Genomic DNA, 24,117 nt, shown 5'->3' on the forward strand with positions numbered 1-24,117 from the left:
CTTTATTAGCCTTGTTACGAGCAAAAACACATTGTTTACTTGGCTTAAGGTTCCTACTTATCATTACTCCTAAATCTCTCTCGCAGTCGGATTTCTCTATGGCATCGTTGTTCATCTGGTATCTGGTTTCCCTGTTTACATCTCCTATACTGAGTACTTTACATTTGTCCACGTTGAATTTCATCTGCCATTTTTCAGACCATTCGAAAAATTTGTTTAGATCTTCCTGTAGTTTTGCCGAGTCCTCGTCAGATTTGATAACACGTCCTATTTTAGTGTCATCAGCAAATTTGCTTATGTTGCTGTCTATGCCGATATCTATGTCGTTTATGTATATAATAAACAATAATGGTCCAAGTACTGAGCCTTGGGGAACTCCACTTGTGACGTTGCTCCACTGGGACTTGGTGCCGTTAATGCTCACTCGCTGTTTCCTGTCCTGTAACCACGCCCTAATCCATTTAAGGATGTCACCTTTGATGCCATGAGCTTCTACCTTTCTAATTAGTCTTTCATGGGGGACTCTGTCGAAGGCTTTGCTAAAGTCGAGATATACCACATCATAATTGTGCCCCTCGTCCACTGATTCGAAAACTGATGAAAAGAATGTTAATAGATTAGTTAGGCAAGAACGTCCGCTTGTGAAGCCATGCTGGGAATCATTGATCAATCGGTGCTTCTCCAGGTGATTTCGAATAGAGTTTGAAATGATTGCTTCCAGTAATTTGCCTACTATTGATGTTAGACTGATTGGGCGGTAGTTAGAGGATAGTGATCTATCCCCCTTCTTGAAAATCGGTATTACATTCGCTATCCTCCAGGATTCTGGTACTACACCTGTTTTTAAGGACATGTTAAACAACTTTGCTAAGGGCATACTAAGCTCTTCCTTACATTCCTTTAATACTCTGGCAAATATCTCATCGGGACCAGGTGACTTATTAGGCTTTAGTTTGTCTATTTGCTTACTAACATCGTTACTAGTCACTACTATCTCACTTAATTTGTTTTCTTCACTATCTCTGAATAGAGTCGGTGCCTCGGGTATCATGTTTAGATTTTCGGTGGTGAAAACTGTTGAAAAATATTTATTCAAATTATTGCTCATTTCTCCGTCGTTATCAGTGAGCTCGCCGGAGTCTGACCGTATTGGTCCAATCTTTTCTCGTGTTTTAGTTTGATACATTTGGTAGAATCCTTTGGGGTTTGTCTTCGCCTCCCTTGCTATCCTTACCTCATTATTCCTCTTTGCTTTCCTTATCTCGGTTTTAACTCTACTCGCCAATACCCTATAATAGTCCCGGAGGTGAATTTCGCCACGATTTATCCTTCTACCTATAGCCTTCCTTTGGCCAATGATGTTCTTTAAATAATTATTTATCCATTTAGGGTCATTGTTGTCTGATCTGAGTTTTTTGTATGGTATGTTCTGCCTTTGTGCATTAAGTAACTCACTATTTAAATTATCGTGGAACTCGGCAATCTCAGATCTCGTTATCAGGTCGGTGTCATCTGTCAGGTTCACGGCCAAGCGCGACACCCCCTCTCTCAGCTGCCTCTTTAAACTGTCAAAGTTTGCCCTTCTGAAATCTGGTACTTTAGTGGAATTTTCCTTACGTCTGCCCTGAAAATCTAACTGGAATCGAATTTCTTTGTGATCGCTGTTTGCAAGTTCGTTCCCTACCTCGACATTGCTAATGAGGTTTTCTCTGTTCGTCAGAACTAAATCCAGTATATTATTACCCCGTGTGGGTTCGGTTATATGTTGACTTAGGAAACAGTCCTGGATCGTCTCGAGAAAATCCTCTGATTCTGAGTTACCAGTAAGGACAGTCCAATCTATTTGGCCAAGGTTAAAGTCGCCTACTATACAGACTTTGTTGTGTATGGAAGCCCTGCGCATTTCATCCCAGATAAGTCGCTCATTGACGCTATCAAGATTGGGGGGTCTATATATTACCCCTGTGATTAATTTTTCCCGACCGTCGCTTAATTCTATCCAAATTGTTTCTGTATTCCTCTCAGTTTTTATTTCCTTATTTATTTCACACTTCAGATTATCCCTAACATAGATTGCTACTCCGCCTCCTTTCCTGGTCTGCCTATCGGTATGGAACAGTTTGTAACCTGCAATTTGGTATTCGACTGGTAATTCACGTGTGTCTAGGTTGATCCATGTTTCAGTGAATGCAATTATATCGATTTCTTCGGTACATACCAAGGCCTTAATATCATCCATTTTGTTTCTCATACTTCTACTGTTCGCGTAGTATACATTTAAGTTAGTCGTGTTCTGAGTCCTTCCCTTACCGCGTTTAGTTTTAAACTCCCTGTCTAATTTAGTTTTGTCATCATTCCTAACACTATTTCCCTGTAATCTTTCGCCTTGTTTACCCGCTCCCACTGCAGTCTCCTCCACCCCCGTGCTCCTATGTTCTCTTAGCAGTTTAAAGACTTCGATATCTTTTGAACTGCCCCCTCTAGAGCCCCAGCCAGGGTTGCTACTCCATCCCTAGACAGGTGCACCCCATCCCTAGCATAAAGGTCCCTTCTGCCATAGAAGTTGTCCCAGTTGTCAATGAATGGGACTGATATTGACTTGCAATATCTGTCAAGACAGTCGTTAACACCAACTGCCCTTGACAACCATTCACTGCCAACTCTCCTTCTAGGCAGGACACCGCATATGATAGGGATCCCTCCCTTAGTCCTAATACGATCTATGGCTGCCTTGAACTTATCAAGAAGTTCCTCGCTCCTACACCGGCCAATATGATTGCCTCCTGCACTGAGGCAGATAATGGGTTTGTTCCCATTACCAGACAAGATATTGTCCACCATTAATTCCTCATCTAGTGGATTTTGAAGAAAAGTCTAGCAGATTTTCAAATTTCACAATGAAAATGCTGGCTGAGTGACCTCACCTTGTCATGACCTCAGCTAATCAGTGACCTCACCTCTTCACATGTTTACATGACCTACTGAGCTGACTGATCTTTCTAGTTACTACCTTAGTTGTTAGTTCTCATATTTGAGTTGTTCAGGGTGAACCTGTCCAGCATATGGGTTAAGCTTCAGAGCTTAAAGCCATCTGAGTTACTTTCTGAAATTCCGAGTGCTTGTTTTGAAAATGTCCACTAGTAAATGGAAAGGGTCCTACGACAGTGGTAGAAAATATAACAAACCAGGGGACGATGACGAACTAGACGTTTTTGCTTACGCCAACTAGTGTTATCAAGTTCTCCACCATTATCATGCTCCACCACCATTTCAGATTAAGGTAAATCTTCACTGTAGATTATAGATATTATGTTTATGTAATTATTGGGCTCTCAATTCTAAGTGAAAATTTGGTTTTATTACGACATTTTAAGTGGATATTGTAGGGGATACTTTTATTTTGTGTGGAATGCAAAAATAGCCTTGTGCTTCCCATCCAAAAAGTTGTGGCCGTTTTGGCTGTAAGATGGCGTGAATGTTGGCCGTGAAGCTTGTCGTACATCTGGCAACCCTGACGGATGATCCCGAAAATATACTGGAAAGAGCAACATCGTTTGTGTCATTGTCTGAGCCTCTCGCATCATATTTCGTTGATATCCACCAAAAATGAACACTGTAACTTCAACAGGTTATGGGCCCAGGCACAGGTTGGTGTTTGATGGTGATGAAAGCAAGTATGAGTTGTGGGAAGTGAAGTTCTTAGGCCATTTAAGACTTCAAAAACTCCTCGATGTCGTTAATCAAGATGGAGGCGGTGCAAAGGTGACGGAGAAGAACGCTGAAGTGTTTGCAGAACTAGTCCAGTACCTCGACGATAGAAGTTTTTCCCTCATTATCCGAGATGCTAAAGATGACGGTAGGAGGTCATTAAAGATTCTCCGTGAACATTATCTAGGCAGCAGCAAGCCAAGAATTATTGCCTTGTATACAGAACTGACGTCACTCAAGAAATCCAATGAAGAGACCATTACCGACTACGTGATACGGGCTGAAACGGCAGCAGCTTCATTGAAACTAGCAGGTGAAACCATCAGTGACAGTTTACTTGTAGCAATGTTATTAAAAGGATTACCTTTAGAACATAAGACATTTTCTACTGTTGTGGCGCAGAAAGAAACATCTGTTAGTTTCTCTGAATTTAAAGTAGCATTAAGAAGTTTTGAAGAAACTGAAAAGTGTTAACAGCAACAAGGTGACGATGCAGATAATGTGATGAATACAAAATTAAAAAATATGAATATTAAATGCTTTTCCTGTGGAAAATTAGGACATAAAATCTGAGTGCAGAAGTAAAGACAAATATAATCCTAATGAAGGAAAGCCTAGTAGGTGGTGTGATAATTGCAAATCCCCTACTCATGATACAAATTATTGCCACAGAAATAATTCAGTAAAGTGCAGAAGTAAAGACAAATATAATCCTAATGAAGCAAAGCCTAGTAGGTGGTGTGATAACTGCAAATCCCCTACTCATGATACTAATTATTGCTGCAGAAATAATTCAGTAAAGTCTGTATCTGACAGTGAAGAAGATAGCCATTCACTTGCATTTAGTGCTAGTGTCAGTTCTGTTCATAATAATGTAAGTAGTGATGTAAATGCACAATGCCTGTTGGTAGACTGTGGAGCGACATCACATATCATAAGTGACAAATCCCAGTTTGTAAAATTTGATCAGAATTTTGATTCTTCTAACCATTGTATAGAATTGGCAGATGGTAGTAGGCAAAATGATATTGTATCAGGTAGAGGTGATGCAAGAGTTGAAATTAATGATGTTAATGGTAATAGCCATAAAGTTCTACTCAAAAATGCTCGATGTGTTCCTTCCTATAAACAGAATATATTTTCTGTTTTAGCAGCCACAGAGAAAGGTGCAACAGTAAATTTTACCCCAAAATCTGCAGAATTGAAAGCCTCAGATGGTACAGTGTTTGATATTAATAAACATGGCAAACTGTTTTATCTGAATAATGTGAACTCACAGGAAAGCAGCAGTCATACTATTGAGGAATGGCATAAAATTTTAGGTCATTGTAATGTGAAATATATACTTAAATTAGAAAATGTTGTTGATGGTATGAACATTACAGATAAGAATAATTTTGATTGTAATGTATGCATTTCAGGTAAAATATCTCAGTATAGAAGTAGAGAACCTGATCAGCGAGCTACTACCAATTTAGAACTTGTACACTGTGATTTAGCAGGTCCTGTAGACCCTACTGCAAGAGAAGGTTTTCAGTATGCCATTTCCTTTGTAGATGACTTCTCTGGTATGATAATGACTTATTTTTTGAGATCTAAGAGTGATACTCTGGCAGCTACAGAAAAATTCTTGGCGGATTCTGCTCCATATGGATCTGTCAAATGACTAAGGTCTGACAATGGTGGTGAATTCACTTCCACTGAATTTAAAAGTCTAATGATTAAAAATCACATAAAGCATAAATTTTCTGCTCCATATTCACCACATCAAAATGGTACAGCAGAGCGAGCTTGAAGGTCTATTTTTGATATGGCCAGATGCTTATTGTTGGAAGCAAAGTACCCAAGACTCTATGGACTTATGCTGCGAAAGCTTCAGCATACATTCGTAACAGATGCTACAACCCGAGGATTGAGAAAACTCCCTATGAAATGTTCACTGGAAAAAGACCAAATCTGAGTCACATGTATGTATTTGGAAGTCCATGCCATGCTTATGCCCAGAACAAGAAGAAGTTGGACCCTCGTGTTCATAGGATATGATGGACTGAGTCCAGCCTATCTAGTATATTTTCCAGAGATAAATGATGTTAAGAGAGTTAGATGTGTAAAATTCAGTAACAATTTTAATCAGGAAAATGTGGTGTTAGATATTGAACATGAATATAAAAGATGTACAGCACCTAACCCAGAGCCAGAAACTGAAGTTATTACAAATGAGACAGCTGCAGAAGACACGGAAAAACAGAATAACAGATACCCTTCGAGGCAACGACAAATACCCAAACATATGGAAGATTATGTTATGGAACCTGACTTTTCCAATATTTCCAGGTGTTCTGTTGATTTTTGCTACAGAGTTGCAGATATTCCAAGAAACTACCAAGAGGCAGTCTCATCTCCAGAGTCCATGCAGTGGCATAAAGCTATGGATGAGGAAATGGAGGCTCTTAGAGACAATAACACATATGAACTCATGCCACCAGTTGAAGGTAGATCAGTAATTGGTGGAAAATGGGTCTATGCAGTGAAACTTGGCCCTGATAGTGAAGAAAAATTCAAAGCTAGATATGTAGCTAAAGGCTATTCACAAGTTCAAGATGTGGACTATCAAGAAACCTCACCAACAGCTCATGTTACATCAATAAGGATGTTACTGCAACAAGCAATGCAAGACAACCTTATAATTCACCAAATGGATGTTAAACTGTTTATCTGAATGCTGACATAGATTGTGAAATTTATTTAGAACAGCCAGAAGGTCATGTTAAAAGTAATATAGAAGGTGAAAATTTTGTTTGTAAATTGAAGAAATCTTTATAAGGTTTGAAACAAAGTGGCCGAAATTGGAACAACATGCTCCATAATTTTCTTTTGAGTGAAGGTTTTCATTCATCTCTTGTAGATTATTGTGTGTATACTAGAATTGTAAACAAGGTGAAGGTTATTACTGTATTATTATCTGGGTAGACGATTTAATTATTGCAGCCAGTAATGGTGACATACTTAGTGATGTAAAACTTTCCCTGTATAATAAATTTAAAATGAAAGATTTAGGAAAATTGTCTTGGTTCTTAGGTATGGAGTTCAAATTTGAAGATGACTGTATTAAGATAAATCAAACTAAATATTTAGAGAAAATACTTAATAGATTTAAAATGTCTGACTGCAACCCTAAGTCAATACCATGTGATTTAAGTGTAAGTAAAATCATTAGTAGTGTCTCTAAAGAACTGTGTGATGCTAGATTGTACAGACAAATTGTCGGCAGTTTGATCTATGTAATGACTGGTACAAGACCGGATCTATCTTATATTGTTTCAAAATTGTCGCAACATATGGCAAAGCCGCCTACAAAAGCACTTTTTGAATTAGCTAAACATGTTTTGAAATATGTTAAAGGTACAATCCATTATAACTTAAAGTTCAGGAAATCAAACAGTCCATTAAAATTGATTGGTTACTGTGATTCAGATTGGGGTGCATCGGAAGACAGGCATAGTATTACAGGTTACAGTTATCAATTAAATGAAGATGGTCCATTGATTTCCTGGAAATCTAAGAAACAGAATGTTGTAGCATTGTCCTCATAAGAAGCTGAATATATGGCTTTAACAGCAGCTATGCAAGAGGCTAATTTCTTAAGACAGTTGTTAACTGATATGCAAAATTCTATTAGAGAATCTGTAACATTGAATGCTGATAATCAGGGAGCTATTGCATTGGCTAAAAACCCTGTACATCATCAAAGGTCGAAACATATCGATATTAAGTACCATTTTATTAGATCAGAAGTAGAAGATGGTATTATTAATCTGCATTATGTTCCTTCAGAAAATAACATTGCTGAAATGTTCACTAAACCAGTATCTAAAGAGAAACTAAAGAAGCTTGGTATTATAAGAGGTGTACCCTAGTTTAAGAGGGGGTGTTAGATATAAACTAGGTTACCCGATATTTATGTGAATATGTTCTGTAGGTTATGTATCTCAGCTACTGTGCCGAGTAGCACCTATGTATATAATTACGTGGCAACACTGCACGTGTTATGTGGCAACATTGCCCCGAGGCTGCCATATGGCAAGGCAGTCTCAGTCTGACTCTGTGGGCCGTGCATGGCACACGCAAGTCACCACTTGTATTTCTCCTATCCGTTAATAAATGGACTTCAGTGTTACCCGGTGTTTCCCTACCCATCACTGCCTTCTTCAGGGAACACTTGGAACCTTCATGTTCTATTATGTTTTATTTTAGTTGTGGAATAAAGCGCCACTTTGAATGCGCGTTATGTTTGTTTTGACCCGAAAATATACTGGAAAGAGCAACATCGTTTGTGTCATTGTCTGAGCCTCTCGCATTATATTTCGTTGATATCCACCAAAAATGAACACTGTAACTTCAACAACTTGCAGAAAAACAAAGGCAATGTGTTTTATGGGTGTTCAAAAACTGTTAAGCAAATTTTATGAGCTCTGATAGTGTTCAATGTTAGTTAGTCATTATATACAAGTATTTAAATGGTTAATGATTGTTACTCATTCAGTACAGTAATAACCATATTATATACTCTATATTTAGTGCAGTAAATTCATATATTTTAAAATTGTGTAAATAAAATATTTAAATTTTTTTTATGACTTCTATTATCCTGTAATATAAGTCTATATACAAAGATTATGATGCTAAATTACACCATCTTTAACCTCAGATTATTTCCTAAGATTCAGTGCAAATGGCGTCAAATATTGGTCAGACTTCTCAGTAATTTTGAATCCTCCCCTACTCAATTTCTGGGTGCGCCCCTGCGTGTTATACTACGTAAATACCGGCCTTTCATCTCACAAGCTAGCAAGGCTCCACCAGTTTTTGGCATGACGACAGTGAAAAATGCAACGTCACTTTAAGTGTTCCAAGAGTTCCGTGTGTTGTCATAAATTCAGCTGTTTAACTTGGGTCTTGTGACATCCATCCGGTTGTCGTGTGTGTTATGTCACTTTTGTGGGGTGGCGATGCAATATGGGTAACTTTTATGTCAAATATTTAGCCCTTTGTAGAGAAGCGGAGCACTTAGGTGGGTATTTTTGAATTAGTACACACAGCTTTCCTACCCCAAATCTATTATCATATTCTAAAAAGACATCTAATTTCAAGATCATTTTCTTTTATTGCATTACTGTCGCAAACGTATAATAACGGACATAGCGCCTGCCAAATCTTTCTCTATTTTCTTCCATTAATCTTCCGCCATTATCACCTACCCGACTTCCCACTCAGCTGTTTCCTTCATAAATCGCCACGCACATGCGTTCCTGTACACGCCAATCAAAAGCGTTTTTTTTTGGGGGGGGGGGGCACCACTTAAAATGGTTTGTGGCTTAATTCGCTGTATTTTTTGCCCAATCAGATTCGATTGTGAATTTGAGTCTCGTATTTCGAAATTCAAATTCATTTCCGACCATGGAAGTCTGCAATGGGTGTCATTTCAATTATATGTTGTTGATTGCGCGTTTTGGGAAAAAAATACGAACAAGCTATAGCATTTTTTTTAGATCTCATGGTGTTCTCCTGACCTCAGTAAAGTATCCTAAGTGTAAGAACGAGTGTAAATATCGTCAAGACCAACATAGTTGGCATGAACCTGGCCAATAAGGTAAGATATAAGTGATTCCACCATTTGGTGATAGTTAGGTTAGGTCAGGTTAGGTTAGGTTAGGTTTGGTTTATGTTTTTCTATTGTTTTTTTTTGTCATTTGTATTGGCCTGGCGTGATTTTTGTCAGAAAACGCCCCACCCAGAACCCCCGATAACTAAAAAACGGTCAATTTCCGACGGAAATCAAGGTCAAAACCGATCAAAATACACTAGAAAAGCATAGTTTGGACTATCTAACAGAGTTGTGTGTACTAATGCAAATTTACCCTTGGGTGTTTGTTGTATTTTGGCTAACGCCAGACGATTGTATTGAGCAGAACAAAACCCCTGACCAAGAGAGGGTTAACGATATGGGAAAATAAAGCTCAGCACGATGGTTTGTTCCTTTCGGGACCATCGTTTTCAAGGGTTTAAAATTACCGTTCCCAAATTTCGTCAACGTCAACAACACTATGACATTGTAGATCACAAAGATCACTAAATACTTGACATGTTTTATCTCCTTATTTTTGCTTAGTGTACTGGTAACTAGCGTAATGATTCACTACTAATGAATAAAGCCAGCTAGTTTTCTCAGAGCTTCCTGGATCCAGCTGTTCGTTGACACTTTAACGGGCAACTATAAACGGCACAATTATAACGTAAATTTAACCAAGTCCGACATAACACACAAAAATATTACACAAACCTCATCAAGTCGACCAAGAAACGCATAAAATTATAAGACAAAACTGATGCATTCGTTGGTATTATTGGTTAATATTGAGCCGATTTTTACCTACAACTCTATAACCTCACTTTCCATACTACGACACAATAATTGTTTTCCAGCGATTTTTTGGGGGGTAGGGGGAGTGGGTCAGGTTTCTAAGCTATATACAGTACAGTGTTCTGACACTGGGATGTAAGGTGTTCCTTGTCATTTTCACCGGAAGATTCGCTCCCCAGTTTATTCCACCTTAAGAATCACCCCCAGTTTATTTCACTTTAAGATTAACCAGCGTAACGTTAGAATCTCCAGGTGAAATAAACTGGGAAACGATGAATCTTCAGGTGAAATAATCTGGGGGGTGAATCTTCATGTGAAATAAACTGAGGGTAAATCTTCATGTGAAATAAACTAGGGGGTGAATCTTCAGATGGAATAAACTGGGAGTGAATCTTCAGGTGAAAAAAATTAGGGGATCAATCTTCGGGTGATCACACTGCTTGTACTGTTCTTCATACAAGTACTTCTAAACTGTAAATATAAACTTTGATATATAAACAGGTGATATGAATGTTTACCATCTCACGACATGAGCTTAGGAACACCCGGTGGGCGATTTACATGCTAACTCTCTCCCTCAAGGTGTTCCTCAAGCCCTGACATACCCTCACTTGATTATCATGTTACTCACACATGAAGGGGTTTGAACTTTGAATATATCGGCGTCTTGTGGTGTCTGGAGGTACAGTTGCACAAAAGTTGGGTTACCTACGTCCGTATTTTCCCGGATATGTCCTCTTTTTTGGTTCTTAAATCTCCATCCGGGAATTTTTGTTTATATACTATATCTTGGTTGTTGAAGAGCCGTAATAACATTCTAACAACAACAAAAAATTTATTTATATCTTGAGCTTATTCACGAGTTACAGAAAATTGTTTTTAAGCGTCTACTCTACCTGGACCACCTGAAGATTAGCCACCAGTTTATTTCACCTGATTATCAAACTAAGTACAAAGGCAGAACAGGTATACAAACATAATACATGGTTTAGGTATACACTGTGCACACAAAGGTGCAGGTATACAATGTAGTGTCAACTGACGAGTATACAAAGTAGAGTATCGACTGTCGAACATACAATGTAGAGTGAGGAATGCAATGGTCCTTCACGGGGGTTGGGTTATGGAGGTACGTCTTGGTCACCATCTCTCGGTGTATCAATCCATCTAAATTTTAAATCCAGGAGTGTGTGTGTTGCTAGGGGCAATCGGCTACACTGTGTTGACACCACCACTCGTCGCTATTTCCAATTCCGAGACGATTAATTCTACGACTGTTTCACCATCATAGAATATTAGTTGTATATTAGTTGTATATTTTTTTAGGTAAAACTCGATGCAGTTGATTTACACTGTCCAGGGATATAAAATGAAGGTTATTATGAGTGTGAGTTACTCCGTGCGCGGCTGGTGGTGTATGAGACAGAGAATATACAGTATATAGAAGCGCGCCCTCTTACCAGCAGATCGTCATTATATCTTCCCTTCTGTTGCTAGGTAAGACACACAACACAGGATTTTCATTACTTTAGTATAACAAGGGTTCTCCTTGATAATAAATTTCCTTCCAATAACAATTAGCTCACATACTGTACCTAGCTGGTCAGTCCCCCATAACGTTCTTCAGAAGTGCAGCGATTCCTGACTGGAGTACTGTCCCGTGTGGTCTCTGAGATATACAGTACTAGAGACGGCTAAATGATTAACAACGTCCAAATAAGGTCCACCACTCTGGTGCCTGCACTACGGCATCTCAGTTACCCAGAGAGATTAGAACGTCTGCAGTTGCCTATATAGCTTGTACTACAGGCTGGCAAGAGGTGACTTAATAGAAGTTCAGAAGCATCTCAGACGATATTACTTAGTCGAGTATTCATATGTGGCACACTAAAGGTCACAACCTCAGGTTGAAGAAACCCTAAGTTCAAACTGTCAGTGTGAACTTTTTTGGAGTGAGAGTTGTGAACTTTTGGAATAATCTGCCAGAGTGTTGTGACGGCACCGAGTGTTAGCTATTTCAAGACCAGACTTGACCAACACTGGTGCAAGTACAAACCCGTTCTAGATACAGCACATGGTAAGTTGACAACAGCGTGCAACATACGTGACCGATCCCCAAACCGATAAACAGGCCAATCAGTGGCGAAGAGGATAAAATATAGTAACTACAGTAATTGATCATCCTTCCTAACTCAGCATCCATAATAAGTAATCATCATAACTAACTAATCATGGCCAACACTTAAGAGTTCGATCAGTGAGAGTTTGGTGGTCAACAGGTTGGGGGCACAGCGTAGCGGACCAGCGACCACCAGTATGTCTGGCGACGACTGCATCGACGAAGTTCTCTCTGTGGTGGGTTGTGGCTGGTGGCTGAGTCCTATTTTCATGGCTACAGCGATCGGTGAGTCTCTTAAAGTATATTCTCTAAAAGATTCTTACGTCTACACTCTTATAAGACATTCATATTTCCATATTCTTAATGAACATTTGGACGTCAACATTCTTTTAGAGATTCTGAACAGGACCTAAGTTAAGTGGGCGAGGGGATGAGGAAGGACAGGTTTACATGTTTACACTAAGATTTATTCCATTTTAAACATTTACGTGTTACCTTGAGGAATAATGTTGTCTTCCCTTCTCCCTCCTCCTCTTTTTCTTTCCCTCTTCATCGTCTCCATCCTCCTCTTCTTTCTTCCACCCTTCCTCACTTACATCTCGCCATCCTCCTCCGCGCACATCACCAATACCTTGCCTCCCCAGCTAATGCCATCACCATACAACGAGCGGCAACTACCTTCATCACAGCACCTCTGCCCTTCCGCTGTTCCTCTCCTGACGATCTGCCTCGCTTGGCCTACACTGTGCTGGCAGATAGGTAAGTAACACACCTCAACTTAATTTACATATTTTTACACCTGTTTCTTTCTTGGTATTATTATTGTGAGGGCGCGTGTGTCTTCCAACACCTACACCACCCTCATCTTACTTCTCTTATATTAGTTCTTACTCTTACTCAGGTCTGTCACATATTCTTTTGGTAGCATGGCCATTCTTTTGGTAGCATGGTCGAGGGTCTAGGCACATGGGTATGGTAATTCTGGTATCAAGTCACTTGGACGGAAATAAAGGTAAAATACTGTGGGAGAAATGAATACACCTAAAGTACTCTAAAAACAAATTTATTAATATGAAATCAAAGGGAAAAAGATATATTATTAATCATATAACTGCCAGGCTCAACTCCCTGGCTTATTGCAGACTCAGTACTTTCTTCTTTACTTATTTTCTTATTTACTTATTTAGTTATTTCTTTACTCAACAGTAATTACTCAGATCTTACACTCTTAATGCACACAACCTTACTGGTGTTACATTACATGGCATAGCAGGATCAGTTCATTGGCCCTACTCACAATACATAGTACATGGCACTCATTGTAGATTACTTTACTCAACATCCAAGTGGTACTTCTCAGTACAGTTACAAGACCTTTTACACACACTAATTCAAGATTGGGCTTCCCAGGAGAAAGTGGAATAAACAACGCATTGATAACTGTCTTCACAAAGGCGGGACTCGGGAGGGAACAAGTGTAGCGTCGATGGGAAAAACACTTCTTCTTCTCAGGGGTCGCCAACTCACTCATGTTTTGCGGTCGTGGAGTTTAATAAGAATCATTAATTAAATTTGATCAGCAGTCAACGTGACCATGACATTTTATTTGTTTAAATGTGAAAATTAATATGATTCATGTGAAAATTTACCCCGGCTTCAAGCTTATTTCACCTGATGATTAAACACCCTAACGCTACCTGGGAGGAGATTAGGTTAGGTTAGTGTTTAGTTTCGTTAGGGTTGGTTGATTAGGTTATGTTCTTAGGTTCTGTTATGTAAGGTTAGATTATGTTAGTTTAGCGTTAAGTCAGGTTAGGTTAAGTTAGCGTTAGATGATACTAGGTTAGCACTTGGTCATGTTAGATTAGATTAGGTTAACGTTAGGGTGGTTAATCTTAACTTTCACCCTCGTTGCCACTGATCGGCTAGTAACAGTTTGCAAATACTGGGACGTGCTGGCTCCTAAGTGTATCTGTACCTGCTTCAGTGTTGGTCACGTCTGGTCTTGAAAGAGATGAAAATAAGCTGGGGCCTAATATTCAGGTGGTCCTTAAACTGAATAAAAATAAATTATATTAGGAAGATATCCAACTCAGCTAGGATAGATCAGTTTGTGTTTGGATAGGTTAGGCATTAAAATGATGGAGAAGGTATGACTATGAAGGCTGGTTGGAGGCCATTTAAACTATAGTATTAATATTACTTTAGTTGTAGTACAGTAGTAGGAAGAACGAAAGCAGTTATATTCTTAATGCTGTGAATTCACTTGTTCCAACCACCAGCACCACCAACACCAGCACCAACAACACCAGCAACTCCACCACCATCACAGAGGTGGATTCGACCCCATGGTATAATAGCAAATGCCTCGATACTACTTCCTCCTCCACCCACACTTTGACTGTTGACTTCATCTCTCTCTCCTCCTCTTCCGTTGACCCGGGAAGACACAGCACAGGTCTACTCTCCTGTCCTGTTATCGAGTATGACAGATCTCTCTTCATCTCCTCCATCTTTTCCGAGGTAAGTTTTGGTGTTATATCCAGATCTGTTGTTATATTTTTTGCCTGTGGCTGACAACGTTGTCCTCCCCGTTTATGCTTCCTTTTATGTTTTATTTCCTTAATAAGTATTTGTGTGGTGTATAACTCACGAAGACAAGGAACTCAAGTGTATTTCAAACCTGACGCTAAGCTACCTAACTTAACTTCAAGGTAGCGTTAGGATTAAAATGGTTAATCCCCAGACAGTGATTTTACCCCAACATTACACACAACCCGACCAATATTACACTACACGACACTGTCATAGTCACAATTGCACTGTTAGTATGTTCACCACTTAATTATACCATCCTCAAAACATGGGTGAGACTAATGTGTTACCCCTATAGAGAGACTTGTTTTTTTTTTCGAGCGAGAGGTACCATAAATTTTCTCTCTCTCTGCCTCAAGTCATTTCTGTAATGTAAATTTTAAGTTATGCTATAACCTGTATGAGTAGCGATAAGTCAGATATACCAACAGTGAGCTGAAGCATTCAAGGTGTATTGAATATATGTTGAAGGCTTCGTCTTTCTTTGTGTGGAGTATAAATTGTGTTTTGAGTGACAGTCCCACAGCCACAATCAATGTTTCTCGTGAGGTTACGGGGTAGCAATTAAAAACTGAAGTTGTATTTCCTTGATCTAAAGACTCCAGAGAATCCGGTGAGTTTATTGAAATTATTATCAGTTTTGTATTTTAGAATCTCGTTTATCTTGATAGAAAAACCTGGGTGGTGGCAGCTACCGTGAGTATTGAAGATTATAAAGTCACAAGGGGTTTCCCAGGTAAGCCCTATATAGAATATAACTCGATAAGAGACAAGTAAAATAAATAAAATAGATAAGAAAGAATCTATCTTCCCCCTTACGTAAAATGGTGTCCAGCTGTGTAAATATTAATTAACCCCCCCCCCCGCCCCCCATACAACACGACCAGCGAGAATTACCCAACACATCAAGATTCTTTCTCTCACTGCAGTTCCACTTGGTGTGTGAGAGGACTTCACTACGGCCGCTCTACCAGCAGATGTTGGCCATGGGCGGTATACTAGGCTCTTGGATCGTTGGTCCACTGGCAGATTTGTGAGTCATCAAACACACACACACACACAAGTATTTTTTTTTGTATATGACAGGTAGATTAGGTGAGGTTTGGACGGTTCACCTGAAGATTTGTCCCCACCAATTACATTGTTTATAAACCTACTGTTTAAAAACCTACTGTATACATGCTAAATCATTGTTACCTTGTATGAATATTATACTGACTATTTCTCTCTCTCTCTCTCTCTCTCTCTCTCTCTCTCTCTCTCTCTCTCTCTCTCTCTCTCTCTGTACTTGAACTTGCAGGCTGGGACGCAAGAGAGGTATCCTAGTAGGAGGGCTGTTGGGACTACCAGCGTGTCTGGGTGTGGCCTTGGCGCCGTGGTACCCCGTAGTCATGTTGCTCAGACTGGTGGTCGGTGGTTGCAACAGGATGATTATTATAAGCTGTACTGTCTTATGTAAGTCCTTATAAGTTAGTCACCTATCGTGTCTTGTGTAAGTCCTTATAAGTTAATCACCTATAATGTCTTGTGTAAGTCCTTATAAGTTAATCACCTATAATGTCTTGTGTAAGTCCTTATAAGTTAATCACCTATAATGTCTTGTGTTAAGTCCTTATAAGTCACCTCTAATGTCTTGTGTAAGTCCTAATAAGTTAATCACCTATAATGTCTTGTGTAAGTCCTTATAAGTTAATCACCTATAATGTCTTTTGTAAGTCCTTATAAGTTAATCACCTATAATGTCTTGTGTAAGTCCTTATAAGTTAATCACCTCTAATGTCTTGTGTAAGTCCTTATAAGTTAATCACCTATAATGTCTTGTGTAAGTCCTTATAAGTTAATCACCTATAATGTCTTGTGTAAGTCCTTATAAGTTAATCACCTCTAATGTCTTGTGTAAGTCCTTATAAGTTAATCACCTCTAATGTCTTGTGTAAGTCCTTATAAGTTAATCACCTATAATGTCTTGTGTAAGTCCTTATAAGTTAATCACCTATAATTTCTTGTGTAAGTCCTTATAAGTTAATCACCTCTAATGTCTTGTGTAAGTCCTTATAAGTTAATCACCTATAATGTCTTGTGTAAGTCCTTATAAGTTAATCACCTCTAATGTCTTGTGTAAGTCCTTACAAGTTAATCACCTATAATGCCTTGTGTAAGTCCTTATAGGTTAATCTCCTATTATGTCTTGTGTAAGTCCTTATAAGTTAATCACCTATCATGTCTTGAGTAAGTCCTTATATAAGATAATCACCTATAATGTCTTGTGTAAGTCCTTATAAGTTAATCACCTCTAATGTCTTGTGTAAGTCCTTACAAGTTAATCACCTATAATGCCTTGTGTAAGTCCTTATAGGTTAATCTCCTATTATGTCTTGTGTAAGTCCTTATAAGTTAATCACCTATCATGTCTTGAGTAAGTCCTTATATAAGATAATCACCTATAATGTCTTGTGTAAGTCCTTATAAGTTAATCACCTATAATGTCTTGTGTAAGTCCTTATAAGTTAATCACCTGCATCAAAAAGACAGTAAAGTAAAAAAAGTAACGCAAGTCCTTATAGTCAGCTGTAACTTGGGTACATAGTAAGTCTTAAAACGTGAAACAACCTCAGCTTATGATTCGACACCATCACAATAACACTAACATAGGCCTTTGAACCCCTACAGTGATGGAGACGACACCTCCCAAATACCGGTCTGTCGTGGGGATATTTATGGGAATACCTTACGGCTTATCCCTGGTCGTCTTCGCCATCTCTGGCTACTTCGTCAGGGAGTGGCGCTACCTCCAGCTGATATGTGTCTTACCTGTCTGCCTCATACTGCCCTTCTATCTGTGAGTATTATTATCCTATCTATGAGTGTAACCATCTATGTATATTACCATCTGTCTATGAGTATTACCATCTATCTATGAGTACAACCATCTATTTATGAGTAATGTTTACGCTTGTTGTGGCAGGACCTTGAATGAGTCACCCCGCTGGTTGGCACAACACGGCCGTGGGAAGGAGGCGGCAGAGCTGTTAGTGAGAGCTTCGGAGTATAACCGCTCACCCATTCCGGGCACCTTCAAGCCTTTTCTCGACAAACTCAGAAAGGTGAGCACTGTCGACCTACGAGAGATAGAGAGAGAGAGAGAGAGAGAGAGAGAGAGAGAGAGAGAGAGAGAGAGAGAGAGAGTTACCTGAAGTTTAGCCCCCATTTTGTTTTACTGAAAGCATTAAATTAATATAATGTCTCCTTTTTTATATAGTTTCAGTGTAATATAATATTATCTGTGAGCTGAAAACAAGGAGTATACACCATTATATATTTATATCAAGTTTTAACATAATTATTGGGTAACGTGGGACTTTTTGTTGATTGTATACATGTCCAAAGTTTATTATATTCACAGCAGTCACAGGAACCGCCAACCAGCCCGCAGGAAGTCCAGGGTCAGCAGTCCCCCAAAGAGGCCGCCAGTAAGCGTTTGGTAGAGAAGATGAAAGCCATGTGTCAGTACTTCAGGTCCCCAGCCATGTTAGTGATTATGTTGGTGACACCTCTGATGTGGTTCCTGGTAAACATCATCTTCTTCGCCATAACACTCAATGCTAATAACTTCACGAGGTATATAAAAACTCTCTCTCTCTCATATACCCCATCATTCACTGTAGCTTCCTTTATACTATGCGGAAAAAAACTGTATATCACATAATCAGTTCACGAAAGCCTAGTTTTAATGTTTATTTACAAACCGTTCGACGCATAATTTATAATCATAAACACTTAAGTCGATTGAAACAAGATGGCTTTTAGAATCTACTTTCCATTGTTGGCTTTTAATACCTAAAATTTTCCTCTTGTCCAGCACCAGCCCTTTTTTCTACGTGGGGTTACTAGGGGCCCTGCAGGCCATAGCCTACCTGGCCACAATACCCGCAAACCACAAATTGGGCAGACGAAAAATAATAGGCGGAGGTGGTTTTTTGAGTGCTGTGTTCATACTACTCGACATGGTTGTTCCCCCAGGCAAGTTATCTGTTATTGTTTATATATATGTATATATATATATATATATATATATATATATATATATATATATATATATATATATATATATATATATATATATATATATATATATCCTGGAGTCAGAAACATTGATATCAGTAAAATCGTTATTACAGGTTACCATAGATTCAGCATGTATGTAGACAATGCAGGTACAGTATACAGTTGAGCATGTATATATAAACAATGCAAGTATACAGTTCCGCATGTATATATAAACCTGATGACTCACAGATTTTAGGACAATCTGCCTCTCCCTTTAAACATAATTATTGGATGTGTTTCAGATATGTCGTGGTTGAGATGGGTCTTCGTTATGGCTGCCTTCTGCCTGGGGTCCGGAGCCTATCAGGTTAGTTCACATAGTGCATCTTATTCTTGTTCCATGCACCTACAGTGGAACTTTCTATTTAACGAATTATGTGCAGAGGTGGGAGGAGGGAGTCCATATTAGATAGAGATTCATTCCGTTAGATGCTAGACCTCCATTTAACGGACTTTATATAGCGAAAGAAGTCCGTTTATTCGAGCTGGTACAATATAACCATTATGTCGAGGTCTGTTATATGGAGGTTTCACTCTATCTATCTATCTATCTCTATACATATACAGGAAAATGTTGGGTTTGCGTACAACTTAGGGATTCAATTACTTGCAGACGATCACCATGTATACCAGTGAGCTCTTCCCGACCAGTATCAGGGTTCGAGGTACAGCTGTGTGCGTCTCCATGGCGGATGTCGGTTGTGTCATAGTCCCCGTGGTCACTGATGTCCTGGTGAGTGGCTGCCTTACCTATCCCGTCCTGACTTGGCCTAATCTAGTCTTAACCTACACGAAAGCGCTTGGGAACTTCGTGTTTTCTTCTTTCCTTGTGGTTATCAGCTTATACCTAGATCACGCGCACCTACAGTGATTTACTTGCATATATAGCCAATGCAGATATACAATGTACATATACAGTGCATGCCTACAGTGTACTTAGGCGGTACATGTTTACAAACAATAGTCATTTTCTCAAGCTGAAAGACTAAAAAAGCTAAAAAAAATAATATATGCCGGTACACTAATAGGCCATATGTAAGTAATCACTCACTGAACTTACGCTTCATATTCCTGACACAGGCGCAGAAGGTGTGGTGGTCGCCGGGGGTGACGATTGCCGGGTCGGGATTCTTATTAAGCTTAGTCGTTTCCCTCCTGCCTGAAACCAACCTAAAGCCTATGCCCGAGTCTCTCCAAGATGTTGAAGACCGAATTAAGACCAACAACTCCTCCACAACACCACACTCATTCCCCAAGAACCTCCACTCGACCTCTCCGTCGACCAAGGAGCAACTAGCAGAAAGAGAATCGTCCAAGGAAGAAAAGCATAAAGAGAATCGTCCAAGGAGCAATTAGCCTGAAGAGAATCGTCCAAGGAGCAACTAGCATGAAGAGAATCGTCCAAGGAGCAATTAGCATGAAGAGAATCGTCCATGGAGCAACTAGTATGAAGAGAATCGTCCAAGGAGCAACTAGCATAAAAAGTATCGTCCACGGAGCAACTAGCCTCGAGAGAAATACTGCACTATTTCTAAATATTCGTATGACAATTTTACTCAATAATTATCACATAATAGTGTGTTGGTGTTATGATTCTAAACTTTCTGTATCCTGAATATAGACATATGTACGACTTAATAAAGAAACTAGATCATGTAATGTACAGTAGGGGAGAGCGGTGATGGTTCGGCCACTTTTTCGTAAAATATTTATTGAGTTAAATAATGTATGCAGACAAAATGTACCGTCGCCAAAATGTTGCCTTATCCTTTGGCTCTTCTGTCTGTAAAATATAAATATTTAGCTCTGTTAGTTTTGGAAGAGGAAGGTAATTATTAGAGGTGTCTCAAACGGCCGAAAAATCCCCCTATGGGGGATTGGTTATGAAACACAAACGTTACGTTAGAAGCTGGTACGGTGCAGCCTGACTGATCTGTATACACCTTGGGCTGGCCTGGTGGTGTAAGAATCTGTGTGTGTGCAAGACTCGCGTTCAATAATACTGTGCTGGAGAGTGGAGACTAATATAACACCTTCAACGTGAAGTCTTAAGAAAATGTTAATTGGATACCTACGGACGAGGTACAGTAGGTTCAAATGACTGTGCTCCGGGAGACAGTAAATACTGTACCATTTATTAACTTCAAACAATCAAAGATAATATCAAAATTTCTGTACATATAATTACACTGGGCTGCATTTGAAAAAAAAAAATTCATGAGGTGCAGGGTTTCTTAGCTGATTCTTTATGTATTTTGCGTGCCGATTCCAAAAATGCCATTCATTTTGCCCAATCAGGTCCGATTTTTATGCTATGGGAATTAGGAAAAAATCGAAATTCTTAAATATGATGTCAAAATTTTTATGCAAAATATATCATAAGAAATGTAACCACAACACATAGGACCAAAATATGTCAACTACATAGATGCCTTTACAGTTAGACATGCATAAATGGCTGTCGCAGAGAATTTCTTTGGTGGTTGGTGTCTGGGGCGTCCCGTTTCAGACACCAACAGTAGTCGGCGAGCATGTTGATATCCCAGCGACCCTGGTACCGCTCCTCCATTACACGGATATCTTGATGGAAGCGTTCTCCTTGTTCCTCACTCACATCACCACAGTTCTCTGGAAAGTAGTCCAATTGGGAGCTGAGGAAGTGCATCTTGATGGACATGCGTGCACCAAGAACTTTGTAGCTCAGAAGTAGGTCCTCAACAACTCGTTCATACTCTGGACTTCTGTAGTTGCCAAGAAAATTGGAGACAATAGACTTAAAGGCATGCCAGACTTTCTTCTCATTTACATCCATGCTGCAATCAAACTTGGGATCTTTGAAAAGCTCTCTGATCTGAGGGCCATCAAAAATTCCTGCATTCAGCTTTGCCTCACTGACTTTTGGAAATTTTTCTTTCAGAAAATTGAAAGCCTGGCTTTTTTTGTCCAGTGCCTTTACAAAGTTTTTGAACAGACCGAGCTTGATGTGCAGTGGCGGAAGAAGAATGTTCTGCGGATTCACCAGAGCATGGGCAACAACATTGTGAGAACCTGGAGTAAGTCCACTTCTTGCAGGCCAGTTGCATGTAGTGCTGCTTGTCTGCTCGACTATCCCACAGACAGAGGAAACATGCCATGTACCACCAGATGAAAAAGAAATTTAATTGTGAAAAATATATGTAAAAAAACACGGACATATACTCTTTTCCTTTGCGTCATGGCGGACATTTAAATGGCCGGCGAGCACGTGGGTGTATTTAAATGCATCGTAAGGGCATTAAAACTGACCGAAATCTTTTCTGTGAGGCTTGCCAATGTCTCGGATGATTTTTTTAATGAACGAATATGAGGACCCCATTTTGAGCGAAAAATGCCAATATTTTACCTGAATCTCCGCTTAAAATGCTATAGCACAAAATTCTGACCTGATTGAGCAAAATGGATAACATTTTTGAGATCAGCATGCAAAATACACCCAGAAAAGCTTAATAATACACAAACCTCAAAACTATGCAGGGCAGTGTTATATAACGGTAAGATGCTGGTGGCTGGTGTCTTTGTTGTTTAAATAAAAATGTTTCAGCAAGTTTTTTTAATACGTTACACTAGACAAGAACTTATGAAATACTGTATTATGGAAAGTCGATGTTATAATATATTACAGCACTTCCACAACTAAGCTCTTAAAGATTAGTAAATTCATCAATCATTAACAATAAAAATTTACATGAGACATATTTATCATTTGCAAAAAGAAATTCTTCCTTGGTTTCTATACCATTCTATTGATGACAATAATTAATATTTCCGTTGCTTACAACTGTCTTGGTTTGTTTCAGTCAACTCCTGGAATAATCTGCCAGCGTTGTGACGACATCGAATATGTACATTAGACTCACCCATCCAAATACATATCACTAAAAAACAATATACATGCAAAAGAAAGAACCATGCACGCATACATAACCACAAAAAAATCCCACAATATATATATATATATATATATATATATATATATATATATATATATATATATATATATATATATATATATATATATATATATATATATATATAATATATCACTAAAAAACAATATACATGCAAAAGAAAGAACCATGCACGCATACATAACTACAAAAAATCACAATATATATATATATATATATATATATATATATATATATATATATATATATATATATATATATATATATATATATATATATATATATATATATATATATATATATATATATATATATATATATATATATATATATATATACTTCATTTTTAGTCCATATAACACGCGGACTTTGAACATATAATCAACGACCTCACCAGCAAGGAATCGAACCCTCGACCTACACATAAGAAGCACGGGCAGTTTCCCAATGAGGTTCAAGGCGCCATCAGCTCGATGAACAGGCTTTGTGTGAAATATAACAGAGTCTAGAACTGCTTTTAGTGTCCTTGTGGCCTAGCCGGTAAGCGTTCCCTAATCCCACCCAGTAGGTCGAGGGTTCGATTCCTTGCTGGTGAGGTCGTTGATTATATATACAGTATATATATATATTTTTTTTTGTTACGACCGTGTCGTATTTTTCTATTATTTTTTATAACATGCTTCCATGTTGTTCCATATTATTCTTGTAATGATGTGTTATATTTACTATTATATATTCTAGTTACCTTACCCTGTGCTGTTAAGGTTTTAACTGTTATTCTTTGTTCAAGCCCATCTTATTTCTTCTTTTAGTATTGTAACAAGCATTCTTTGTTTCTTTAACGACCATCTGCATCGTTAAACGACCCATGTTTCATGGGCGTGTCACACTGGTGGGAGCCGACCTTATATATAGTACCCCACCAGCAGACGGAGTTCAGTCCAGTCCTCTTGTCATTCAGTTCACGTTCTTTAGAGTGACACACGTCACCTATTACTTAAACTTTATTTTATTTCTGTGTTGTTCCTGTCGCCACCAATGTGGTATATCTATGTGAGTACCTATTCATGTCTCTTATGTGTCCATCAGTGCTTGCTTAGTTACATTTAAGTAATTCAGTGTTGTTTCTCGATAGTTAATTTCAGTGTTAGTTATTTTATATGTTTATGCAGTGTTAACGTAATGCAGTGCTTTATTCTTTTATTCTATATGTTTAAGCA

General features: G+C 38.7%; 1 protein-coding gene across 1 annotated transcript; it reads left to right on the forward strand.

Annotated features, from left to right (window-relative positions):
• Positions 1–12,414: 12,414 nt before the first annotated feature.
• Positions 12,415–21,208, forward strand: LOC121863008 (organic cation transporter protein-like). Its single transcript, XM_042361472.1, has 12 exons — positions 12,415–12,533; positions 12,893–13,007; positions 14,531–14,771; positions 15,773–15,876; positions 16,144–16,298; positions 17,514–17,682; positions 17,809–17,947; positions 18,247–18,461; positions 18,703–18,863; positions 19,193–19,257; positions 19,564–19,683; positions 20,031–21,208. Exons 1-12 carry the CDS (start codon positions 12,446–12,448, stop codon positions 20,304–20,306), a joined length of 1,848 nt encoding a protein of 615 aa, XP_042217406.1. The 5' UTR covers positions 12,415–12,445; the 3' UTR covers positions 20,307–21,208.
• Positions 21,209–24,117: the final 2,909 nt, after the last annotated feature.

The sequence above is a fragment of the Homarus americanus genome, unplaced genomic scaffold (assembly GCF_018991925.1).
Source record: "Homarus americanus isolate GMGI-L3 unplaced genomic scaffold, GMGI_Hamer_2.0 scaffold24922, whole genome shotgun sequence".
Taxonomy (NCBI): domain Eukaryota; kingdom Metazoa; phylum Arthropoda; class Malacostraca; order Decapoda; family Nephropidae; genus Homarus; species Homarus americanus.